At 35.8% G+C, this 12688-nt stretch overlaps 1 protein-coding gene across 2 annotated transcripts in view; it reads right to left on the reverse strand.

Moving 5' to 3' along the window:
• The window catches only part of SH3RF1 (SH3 domain containing ring finger 1), an 85936-nt gene that overhangs the window by 32231 nt on the left and 41017 nt on the right, over window positions 1–12688 (reverse strand). For both annotated transcript variants that reach the window (XM_085058652.1, XM_085058653.1), the window contains exons 3-4: window positions 1037–1312; window positions 215–310 (exon numbers count right to left, since the gene is read on the reverse strand). In XM_085058652.1, coding sequence (XP_084914778.1) covers window positions 215–310; window positions 1037–1312 — 372 coding nt within the window. The remainder of the gene's footprint in view (window positions 1–214; window positions 311–1036; window positions 1313–12688) is intronic.

Here is a 12688-nt window from a genome sequence, read left to right on the forward strand (position 1 = left end):
GTCAATTCCACTCAATGAAAATAGGTATCAAATAACTAAGTGAAAATCACTGTTTCAACTGCTGAGGCCATTAACTTTCCCAAAGAGTATTTTAGGTCTAAGATTATTTATATCTCAGGTTATTTTAGACTCATCACCAGTACTGATTATTTTTCCTTTCTGAAAATTAAATACACAGTGGACACAGACTTACTGAGGACCTAACTTTACTCACCTCAACATATGAAATTGGAAATATTCCTATCTTGTCAGCCAGCATTCCTTCTGCCCAGTTTTCATCCACACGGCGAATTACAGTCAGAACATCATCCTGTGTGAACATGCAGTGATTATGTCTCCCAGCTCTAATTTAACTTCTTATTTAATTTTCCTCCAAAACACAGGAGTAATCAGAGAAGGCAGGACATGGACAAGAACCGCAGAGAAGACCCTCTGTAAGATGAACATGCCACTTTTGGGGTTGAAGTCAGTTCAAGTTTCCTTTTCCTATTTTGTGAGTTCAACTAACTGCCCACATCTCAGTGACCTGACTTAGTCCTTATTGCCAGTCTTTCTGTCATGTTCAGTCCATGTTACCCATCAGCCCTCCTTTAATTCCTTGGTATTAATCAACAGAACCACAACCATTTTTCTTCTCAACTGACTCATAACCTAACCTTCCCATGACATTATTTTTCGACTTAAGTACTTAAGAACATTGCTAGACTTCTTTCACATCTACAATTTGAGTGTTTCTTTAGAAGATGGAATGGTTTTAATTCACAAAATAGGTTATTTCTCATAAATTAAGAACATCACTACTGCAATTATGAAAAATTGCATTCTCAGAAATAAAACCTCAGAGAAATTATGTGTAATTTAGAAAGAGAAGGCAAAACTAATCAATACAGGAGGAATACTTGCAGAATTACTTGTCATTTTCATATGTGTGCAGCTCCAATAAGAAATGCAGACAAGACTACAAAACAGTTGTATTATTTCTTATCCAAGTGAATGAAATTATTAAAAGAAAATAGTAATTGTATTCTCTTTTTACCTTTGCAAATGGTAAACAGTCTTTATCTGCTTCCTTGTCTTTTACTTCAAAATCATAAAGTGCTTTGCACTGAGGCGGAGGTTGAGGTAAAGGTTTAATAATCTGAACAAAATTGGTAGGAAAAAAGCCATGGATGCCATTGACTTCTCCATGATACCAATTTTCATCCACCTGTCGACGTAAAATGATGATGTCTCCTTTACTGAATTTAAGATCTCCAGGTTCTTTTCCCTCATAGTTATACAATGCTTTGGCACACGGTAACTGAGGTACACCCTAAAAAAGAAGAAAAAAATAATAAACCATTAGAATTAGCAGAGCATTATTAGATAGAATTTATACCCTATTTTTGGAGACTATGAATGAAACTGTATGAAATTGAAAAGTAACATTATCCACATATTTTATTGCAATGATTTTACTGATTTTACCCACACATGTAGGAAGAGCTTCAGTTCTGAGTTTCATTATGATTTTTAATACTACTACAGTGTTGCTAGACACAAGAGAGGAAGAAAAACATAATACTTTAACCCTCATATACTAATTCACCAAGCTTAAACATTAAAAAAAAAACAACAAAGCAAAAAAACTGGAAAGCAACCTAGCCACTTGAGAGATCTGGCAGAAAAATGCTGCAAGAAAATACAACACTGGAATAACAAATTTGTTATAAGACCTCTTAGGCATTTTTCCTGCCTGACTTTCTTATTATATTCCTCACATTATTTACATTGTGGGCAGAGAATAATAAGGATGAGGACATAACAGAGGTGTTTTCCAGCTTGAAAAACAAATCTCAATTTAGTAAAAATGAGAAATTTCATCCTAGAGCAACTATTTTAATTCAATTATTTATCTAAAACCACAGCTAATATGAATTACTGGAAAAGATCTGTTGAAGGTGTATATCCTTGGGTTTCCTTCACTTGATTCCTCCATAACATCTGAAAACTATAGATCATTGGTGCTCCTCTTGAATCCATGTCAGAAGGATTACAATTTAATAGTCATTCTCCTTTATATACATTGCAGGTATTATTTTTTAATTGCTCAGCCTGTACCTCCAAATTTTGCAAGAGTGAGCCATAAAACTCTACAACTCTAGTATTAGGGCTACTGCCTTCAAAACTCTCTTTTCTCCAAATTTAAATACCTGGAGGGGTGCTTCCCCCCTTAACAATGCAAACAGCAGCAACCTGCATTACTAACAGACTCTTTCCAAAGCAAAGACAGCCTTTATAGTCACACAGAGCACAGTATTTCCCATCTTTGATACTAGCCTATATGGAAAAGGCAAATTTAAATGAAATTCAATGTTGCTGATATTATTTGCCACACCTACCCCCATGGTATGTCTCTCCTTTCAAGACTTCCACCAACTCAGACTGTAAATTAGAGTTGCATTTGCAATATCTCAAGAGGACACACACAATTTAAGGAAATTCCCATCAGGAATTATCACTTCGAGTCTGTCCTTCGGGCATAAGACAGAGTTTTGATACTGTATTTTACATTTAACACTTAAAATTTTATCTTTCAATGTAATCCAATGTTTTTTGACAGCCTTAATATTTGTGCATGCATATTAATGTCACAAATGGATAAATAATATCTCAAAGACTGTTTTTTCTATAAAAACAGTCAAAGTAAAAAACGTATGAATATATATAGGTACAGAGGAGTATGAATTACATATGAATACAAGAAAATCAAAGTTCATTCTATTGCATCTGGGATGAATATGAAAAATATTATATTAGCAGGATACCAGCAATTCTTCACAATTGGTGGTCTCCAGACTGAAGCAAATAATATTTTACTTCACAATCACACTTAATGGCATCAGTGCACAATGCTGACACAATGTACAAACCTGGATACAGAAAAAGACACCAAGTAGAGAATTTGTGGGCCTCAGCTGTGTGAGGGGAAAATTAATGGTCACAGTAGAAGAATGAAAAAAATTTGTGTATATATATATATATATATATATATATATATAAAAATAATACATATATATACATATATGTATTTTTTAGTTTTATGTGGTCTCTGTAGAGTAACCAAACAGAATGAAGGAAGCAGACAGTGTACATGGAGCATGAACAAGTGCAAAGAGAAAACTGTGGGGGAGAGGAAGCAAAAAGAAACAGACCTCTAAACAAGAGAGGAAACACTGCTTGCTTATCCCTTTCCATCACAATAACAAACAAACAAACAAACAAACAAGCAAACAAAAGGATTAAGAGCCAATAATTACTTTACAGAAAGCAGACCCCAAGCAATTATGGCTATGACAGGACATAGGAATCTCTCTTGCACGGCAGGGAACAATTTGACTTCTCCCAGGAATCATCCCATTGTCCTGGGAGAAAGCTTTCTATGTCCCCACACTGAGGAACAGCTTTTAGACCAGCTCCGTGTATAAAATATAGCTGGAAAAAAAACTCTTTAAAAACAAACAAAATCAAAACAAACCAGGAATACCAGTGCAGCAGATTATGTCAAAGCGATCAAACTCATTAGTCATCATTTAATTGTTAGAACTCCATATTGCATTTATGCAGTTCATCACAAAGGCTCCCACAAACAAATCTGCATTCAAAAGTACAAATATCTGTTTATATTTTATAGGAAGTTCCTTTCCCACTGTATAGGTTGAATTTCTGCAGAGCTTGTTTCCCACGTTAAATAGAAATGGTTCCATTTCATAATTCCAAACAAAACAAAATTCAGCAAAACATACAGTTCCCAGTTGGACTGACAGGGATAAAAGAGAAGTAGTTAAATGACCAAGATGAGAAGTGGATGACTTTTCATTTTGTCCCAGGGGGAGGATGAAGTGAGAAAGAGCGGGTGCAGTGGGGAGGGCTGCTTTCAGGGTACAGGATCAAGAGCCCTCAAGCACCATCTTCACATTCCTCCTCCTCAGAGCAACCTGGAGCCACGGCTCATGGCTGGCGCCTTCCAGGGCCTTGTGGTTGGGCAGCTCCAGCCCCCCTTGTGCCCCTCCGGCTGCTCACCAGCAGAGATGGCCATGAGGATACGCTGAGCCAGAGTTTACATTTCACTCCATGTCTCTCACTTGGCTAAACATGAAAGGAAGGCTTTGGAAGAAAAACTTTGCAGCCTACCCTTAAGTTTCCAGCTGCCACTTACCCTGCCAGCTCCAACAACAACAACAACAACAAAAACCAGACAAAAAAAACTTTAGGAAATTAAAATATAAAATTCAGAAAGACTCCACACAAGACAGGTTCTCAGAACTATATCCCTAGTCCTCATACAAAATACTTCTGCTAAAATATCTGAACTTCCAATGCTACTGCTGTTAGACAAACTGCTTAAATTAATTTTTAGCTAAGGCATGGATATACATATATTTCATATGCCAAATTCCTTTAAAGAAAATATACACATGATGACATCAAAACAAATGGCTTAACAAGAATATAAAAAAATGCATATGCATTCATATATATGAGGCTCAGGTTCCTCAATTTTCTTCTTAACCCAGATATTTTGTCTTAGAAACCTACAGAATGCACAATTTTGCTCTTTGGATTTATACTTTGTTTTCAGTCACCTTATTTCAAACTTTACTTTTATTTTTTTAATGGACAATATGCAACTGTATGTATTTTTCATAAGCTTAAGCCAAGAGAAACTTTGCCCGCACAGAAACATGAGATCTGATTTCCTTTAAAAAGGAGTTTCAGTGGCAGAAGCCCAAACGTAAATATGCTTACACTGGCACAAAACAGTGTTCATTCTGTACTTATTGCACTTGAAGAAGCAGTATAAGCTGAAGTAGCAAAAATAGTAAATCCCCTCTCAAGGAATTGAATGGAACAGATACTGGGTCATCTGCATCTCTGTTTCTTTCAAAGCCTTCCAGACACAGTGCTGCTGGTTGTCACTTTTCCAAGCAAGCAAGGCATTCCCTGTTCTCTGGCTGCAAGACTGGGAAGTGGCCTGGGCTTCCCTGTGAGCCAGCTGAATTTACCCAGAATTATGCTGCTTGCACCTGTCTGAGGTTCTTAGAGACTGAGTGTTTTCAAGAAGCCAGGAATAGTACCTTTTATAGAAGTACTGCTTATGTTGGTAGTAAGACAGATAAAAACAGTTTTCTGAAGCTGCCTACATGGACAACCAAAGCTCTATCAGCTTCCAGAAAAATCCAGCCTGCTCAGACACCTCAGCAGCAATTTTTAGGCCAACTTTTCTTTACAGAAAATCAAAAACTGGAAGTTGATCCATGTTGCAAGAGTATCTTTAATAATAATCCATTATTTGCAACTTTTGTACAAGAAAGGACAGAAAATTGATTTTTCTTAACCTAAATTTTTATTTTCTTTCCATGCAGTTCCTAAATCAAACCAAGAGTCACATTAAGGACCAGGACAAGATGAGGAACTATCACAAAAAAATCTCAAATTACAAAGCAATTGGAAGTACAGTAAGCCTAGTCATAGAGAGGCACTTTTTTAAATCAACTTTTTTTTTCTTTTCCTCCAAAGAACCAGTATTGTAAGACATACTTGATTGCCAATGAAAGGTGACTTTACATAAGGATAACATAATGCAAATGTTTGTGGCCAAAACTTGTTTGCAAGGCAGATTTGGGTCAAGTGAGTTCTTTATGTGCACATTCTCCAGTAGGTACAAGTCTAACTGAGATTTCCTCTTCAGACTCCTAGTCATTCAAACCTTTTGAAGGACAATATTGCTTCTTTTAATCTTCTAGTCTATTTTCTTTCATATTAATGCCTTCTTGATTCAAATATTTCAAATGCATCCTTCCCATTACTTTTTTTTTAAGTATATTTTTGTTTTCTTGCCTTCTTTGGCTTTACTAAGCTGTTCCTGCATGCAAGAACATCCCTTTTCACATCTGGGTTTTTTTCATGTCTCCTTCATCTCACTGGCTCCAATAAGTAGTTTCAAGTCTTAATTTATAGCCACCTGATCTGTATAATTCAATTTTCTTTGTTTCAGCCTCCTTTGTTCCTTCTCTACTTGCATTTAACTTTCCACGTATTTTGAGACCTACAGCATATGAAAATACTTTACCAAAGACCTTTTTAAACTGCTTATATTAAAAGATGTGTTTCCTTAAGTAGGGTTTCCTTGTAAAGGAAGGAAACATGTTCCTTGTGTTAAGATACAGGTATATTGCTTTGGCCTGAACAAATTAAATACTCTGTTTTGTAGGACAGACCAACCTAGAGGCGATAACATTTGAAACTAAATCTCCCTGTTTCTTTCTGAGCTCCAGAACACAAAGTGTTTCCATAATCCAAGAAGAATGTTTAAAAGCTGGCTTCCTGCATTTACTTTTCTCATCTAAGGAACAATTCAAACAAGGTCAGGTTTGTGCAAAGAAAGGCTGACTTGAGTGTTATTCATCTGTACCCAATACTAACTTGTTAGTGGAATCATACTTCTGCCATCAGAGCTATCTCAGAAGACTGCAGAGGTCATCAGTACAAATGAAGTTATTTCTAGTTAAAATGTCTCTAAAGGTTCCTGCTATCTGGATGACAAAAAAGATATTTTTATGTCAGGAGGCTGTATCAAGTTGCCAGTATACTGTAATAACCACAAAAACAAACCTTTGGTAACATCTGATATAAGTTACTATTGTTCTTCTGAATACAGTAAACTAGAGTTTTTTGTATAATAGTTCACTAGATTAAAGAAGTCAGCAACATTAATGTTGGTAAGTATATCCATTTCTACTGGTTTTCTGCGATAGTTGCACTAAATCTCTTTTTCTCTGCACGCATAAAGCAAATAACCGATCATTTTACTTAAAGCAGTACTAAATTTGTAGTTGTTTTGAAATGCTACATTCAAATATAGTTACTTGATATACAGCCTTTGATTTTAATAAAAGTAGAAGTTGAGCATCAAGAAGAAACTAGCTAGCCACATTACCCTGATCAAAGAGCTCAGGTTTGAAACCCAGCGGTGTGTAACTTAACCATGACTTACATAACAATCATTATTTTGAGGAAAGATTACTTTAGGAACAATACCAGTGTGCACGACAAAAAACATAATCAAGCCAATAACTTTTCAAAAAGCTGAATAACTTCAGTCAGTAAAAATTTTAGGATCTTGATAAATGATGAAACAGAATTATATTTTTACTATTGCTTATTTCAACCTAAGTTAAAAATTCTTTAGTAGACCTGCAAAGCTTCTCTGCTATTAGCTACCTATTACAGAATATGGTGAATTTTCTCTACTGCTTGTACATGATAAGTAACACCAGCAGCAGCTCTGGATGTAATTAAATAACAGAATACTCTTTACTAATTTTCAAGGTTTCAGCCATCTAACTCCGGTTGACACACCAAGCGTTCCTAGGGCTCTTTGCCTGACTCTCTTGAGGACTTTATCAGTTAACTTTGCTCTTCGTAGGAGCAGCAGAAGAATTTTATAGCACAAACTCAGAGAAAGCTATATTTTATAGCAGATGGGTAGCTCCTGTATTCATGTAAGCAATTTTTATGTGTTCTTTTAAACTAAATTCTCAATGACCTACCTAAAGTAGCCCTTTTATTAAAGCCCGTTTTGCTTCCTCTGTCTTGACAGCTTTTAGAAGAAAACATTATGGCATTTTTTTCTTGTCTGATGCTAAGAAGTAAGTATAAGGTTGTTTAATGTAACTATGAGCAACTCTCTCCTACAAAGTTGTTTTGAAATTAAAAGCTGGAATACAGGAGAATGAAAGGAATTTAAAAATGTTGCCTTAAGGCCTAAGCAATCACACTAATAACATGGAAGGTTAGGAAGGGACATTCACAAAGCTTTCCAAAGGCATTTCTCCCTGTCCCTTTCTGTGTAACACCTGTCTCTGTAAACACTTTTTTCAAATTTAAAATTGTGTCTTCAGAATGCGACCTTCTTTTCGCCTAGTCAAAATGCAAAGCTCTCAGCTACTTACTTTCTCAAGGTTTGTTAGGTGAAGAAAATTCCAAACACTTTCCATTGAACTAAACTCCTAAGTTAATAAAATACATAAGTAAAAAATGGGGTAAGGTGGAGGAGAAAATAATTATGTTCTGCACACAGCATGTCCCCAAATATTTTAATTGTATGCACTTGACAGGTTCAAGACTGCTTCTTCCACAAGCAAACAAAATTAATTACGAGGAAACGGCTCTGTACAGGAAAAACTGAGGAGGTAACTTTCAAGATACAGAAGAGAATGCACGTCTGTATTGCCATTGATTTGCATATCAAACAATTTCATTCTGAATCTTTAAAAGCCTTTAGATTGTTTACTACAAAACTTTGTGCTTTGAAAAACCCCAGATCCATGTAAGAATCTAAACAAACCCTTAAAGTGTACACTATATAGAGCTAGAATATTTACATAAAATAGCTATTTCCAAAAGCAACGATTTGTTTGAAAGATCTGTTTTTATTATCTGTTATACCAACACCACTGCTCAACTGAGCGTGTTGCTATCTCCATTGCTTTTCTCTTGGTATGTTACGACTCACGGGTATTTGATGTCTCCATCAAACTTAATTTTCCTGTCCCAGTGCCACCATACAGCAGCGTGCGTCTTCAAATCTCTTTGAGCACATCAAGCTCATATGCAGCATAGGTTGACTCTATTCGGCTTAGATTCTCCTAGCAGTGTAATTTCCAAAGCATTCTCTTTTCAAGTAATATCACCTATGGCTTCTAAGACAAGAACATGGCATACTACAACCCAAAGGAAAAACATCCACCCCTCTTGGCAAGGATACATCTGCAACTTTGAGACTGGGTAGTGGGATTTACTAGTCTTACTCCAAACTACCACTGACTTCTGTACATCCCTGAAGAAGTTTCAGTTAGGGACGTTGGAATCTATCTAGTATTCCCCAATCATATCCAATTTCTCATCATTAAAACCTCCGTGAACATCCAAAGTTACAAAAGTAGAGAACACTGAGTGCTTTGGAAAGTTTTGTTGTTTCAAACTCCTCTACCTGTATAAAACTGCAGAAAATTACCTCCCAGTTATTAACTTCATCTTTTTGAAGAACAGTTTGGAAAATGAAAAACAGATGCAATTGATTACTGATCCATCATTATACTTTTTTCTAGCCAGCTTGAAAAAAGTGTCTTTATAATCCTAAAACCAAGTCTTACGGGAGAAGGGGGAGGTGGAAGAAGAAAGTGAATTGGAGAAATGTAGTGAGATAAGAAGCTAACAAATTTATCAGAATAAAGTACATGGAAGTCAAGAGACTGACAAAGACCTAGCAAAAAACTTTGAAATAGTATGCCTCAAATACTTTTCTATACGACACGTATATCCCTGAAGCTCAGAGTACAGAACTATTTGACTGTTCAAAACACCTAATTGCAAGATAATACTTTTGTGTTTATCAAGAAGTCTCATTTTGCATAGTTATCTAGTAAATGCCTTTCATAACTACTCACTCCCATCCAAAAGCTGTTATGGGAAGTGTGACAACTTTCTGGTGCCAATAGTACCTTAAATATCACTCGCTTTTTTTTCTTGTTTATTATATGAACATAAAATCACAAAACAAGAGAAAACCCCTCTGACCACTACCAAAAAACAAACTACATCTCAGTGTTAAATTCTTTCCCTAAATTCCTTCTTACATGGCTAATACATAGCCCTCCCTTTCACTCTTCATTTAGTTTCCACATAACCTGGAAATTGCACATCTTTGGCATTCTTTTGCTGCTGCCTAAATTCATACTTATCCTTCTAATACAGTGATTTAGAATTTACTTGCCCTATCAAAAGCCGTAAAAGCAATTGCTCTAATAGTCAAATAATCAATTCTCAAGCAAGATATGCGCCATTCTGAGCTCCAACAACAAACAGAAATTTTCATGTAAACTCAGAATACTCTTCTTTCCCATTGGCTTAATGGGAGGCAGCTAGAGAAGCCACAGACCTTCATCCACCCTTCCACAAACGAAGCATCAATAACTGCAACTGTTATTATTCCAAATCTGCCCTAATAACTTAACTGCCATATAACCTTATAAGAACTCAAATCAGTCACCAGAAAGGAAAAAAAAAATTAATTCACCAAAACATTCAAAAACCAATATCTTGCTGTAATCTACACAGTCAGTGGGGCAGACATTTCTTACATGACAGATGGTGAGATTTCTGTACCATATGTAGCAGTTAAAGATACAGGGATACAGTCAACAACTACCTCAGAGAAAGGAACCATCTTGCAATACTTAGAAACATCTCCAGTTTAATACAGTCTTGTTTTGTTTTTTTTAAATACATTAACACAAAACCTCACCACATTAGAAAGAAACAAAAGGGAATCTAAATAAACCCATAGGGCTTTGCTAACACCTAGAAAAGATTCCATGATTAGTGCCATACTACCAAGCTGTGCTCTGCTGGAGTAGTGGTAACAAATTGAACTATGTCATCTGCCAGTCTTTTCACAGCTAATCAGAACACATTAGCTTCTTTAATTTTTTGTATTAAACATAAGCCATCGATATTGGAGAAGTAGATGTTTTTACTGACCACCTATCAAATTCTTTCACAAACGGAACTTTACAACAGCACTTTACAATCACTTCACAAAACACATTCTGCTAGCTTATTTTAAAAGAAAAAAAAGTTAATCTACTTAGTGCAGAAGATTGGAACATTTGGTTTCTTAACAAATCACTGGGACACAGGAGGCCCTTGTCCCTACTTCAGGGAGCTGATATTTTAACACAAGCATCAAAAGTTCAAGAAGCTTTACCAGCAATGCAAAAATTTACGAGTAATGCTCTGTATTGTTCTAAAGGTTTTTACACTTTGAAAATAAACATGAAGAAGCTTCCCTAAATGTGATGTGCAAATGAATATGTTTACTTCTTGCACCAAGGAAAGGTGAGGGAATTCCAGATGAGAAGACAGACTGAAAACAATTCAAAAAGAATAAATGAGAAATTATATTGCTAAAAGCAAAATCTTACTGAGCTTTGAAGGTGAGGAGTTAGAACATGACACAGGAGGAGCAAAGCGAGCAAATGACTCTGAACAAGGGAGTGACTTGGTGAGATTATTCTTGGTGAGATCAGCATGAAGAAATGTTCCTTTAATCTCTCAAATACTTTTCTGCCAAAACTTGGGTAATGGGAAAACACAGAGCTGCAAATTAAGAGGTTGCTGCATTTTTTGATGAAAACCTGTCAAGGTTGACAGGCCTGACTTTTTATCTGAGCATGCTTTGCTTTCCACTATGATCAAGTGTTAATTTGTTCCCCACCAAAACAGTACAAGCTCTAAAATTACAACAGCCCTCTTAATGGTATTTAAAATGAGAGTAACCACAAGCATCTCTCCTGTCTGAATTTCATTTTACAAACCTGAGATAGCATCTGACACTTCATTACCTTTTGAGAGAATGTTTTTAGGTTTATTTACCATCACTTCCACTATTTTGTAAATGCTTGAGTGGTTGTTCAACCTTCTGAATGAACACATCACCATCATACATCCGTCTCAGGTATTCCCTGCAAACTTTTGTTGCCAGAAACAGGAAGGTCTTTTGGTAAGCTTGATTTAGGACTAATATCATGTCCTCTTTCTCTTAAAACCCCCTCACTCTCTTGAAATTCATTTGGAATCAATTTGAATCCTTGAATATCCTGACTTCAAACAGTTTCTTGCCTATTGCAGAAAAGGTGCTAATCTTAGCTGTCACTGTAGCATACACAAATATACATCCACTGCATGCACAGAGTAAATAACAAGCTCTATTTGTTACTTATTCTTACTCATCTTTTGAAATTTTCATGCTTCAAAGCAAAAGATTTTTACAGTACTCTACTTGAAGCAGCTGGTCAGCATTTTGAAAAGGCAACTAATCCTAGCTGAAGTTATGTTTTTTTTTTTTTTTTTAAGATAAAGTTCCTGTATGCCATTTGCTATAACAAAAGAGCCAGAAGAATGCTACGTTAACATTTATCTCTTGTGCAGTGACAAGCTGGAGTTTGCACTTCCTGGTTATTTTATCCAGTCTGTAGAACTAGACAAACAGCAAACAAGACTTCAGTTTAGTACTAGAACAGGCTTGCACTCATAATGCTTACAGAAAGTATTATGCTTCACATTTCATACTGTTCAAAAGAATCTGTTTTAGCATAAAAATATTAGTATAAAAACCCAAACTGATCCACGTCTTGAGTTATGAGGTCTTAATTGGTACATAACTTTGCATCACCATACTCCCATTTGCTGTCACTGTATCTTTACCATTTTATTATGAGCTGGTTACAACAAATACATAGCACTGTGACATAGAAACTAGAAACACTTCAACTACTCAAGTGAATGGTCTTTCAGCAACTGTGTCTGCATTCTCTGTGGAAAGAAGAGGAAATTTGACACCAACAGGTTGATCATCACTATGCTATTGTAACATAGACTAAATATCTATGTTTACACATGATTTAATCAGGAAATCTTCCACCATCATTTTTTTTATTTGGTAGACACTGCCTATAAATGGCAATCTTTGAGCCTTACACACGCAAAGCTGCTTCTTGACAGTAGTCCTCTATTTCAAAATACACATCCTTTCTACTTCAAGCAACAATTTAACAGAAATTCTACTCTGTTGTCGTATGCATTT

Source organism: Lichenostomus cassidix, chromosome 4 (assembly GCF_008360975.1).
Source record: "Lichenostomus cassidix isolate B80296 chromosome 4, HeHo_3.0, whole genome shotgun sequence".
Lineage (NCBI taxonomy): Eukaryota > Metazoa > Chordata > Aves > Passeriformes > Meliphagidae > Lichenostomus > Lichenostomus cassidix.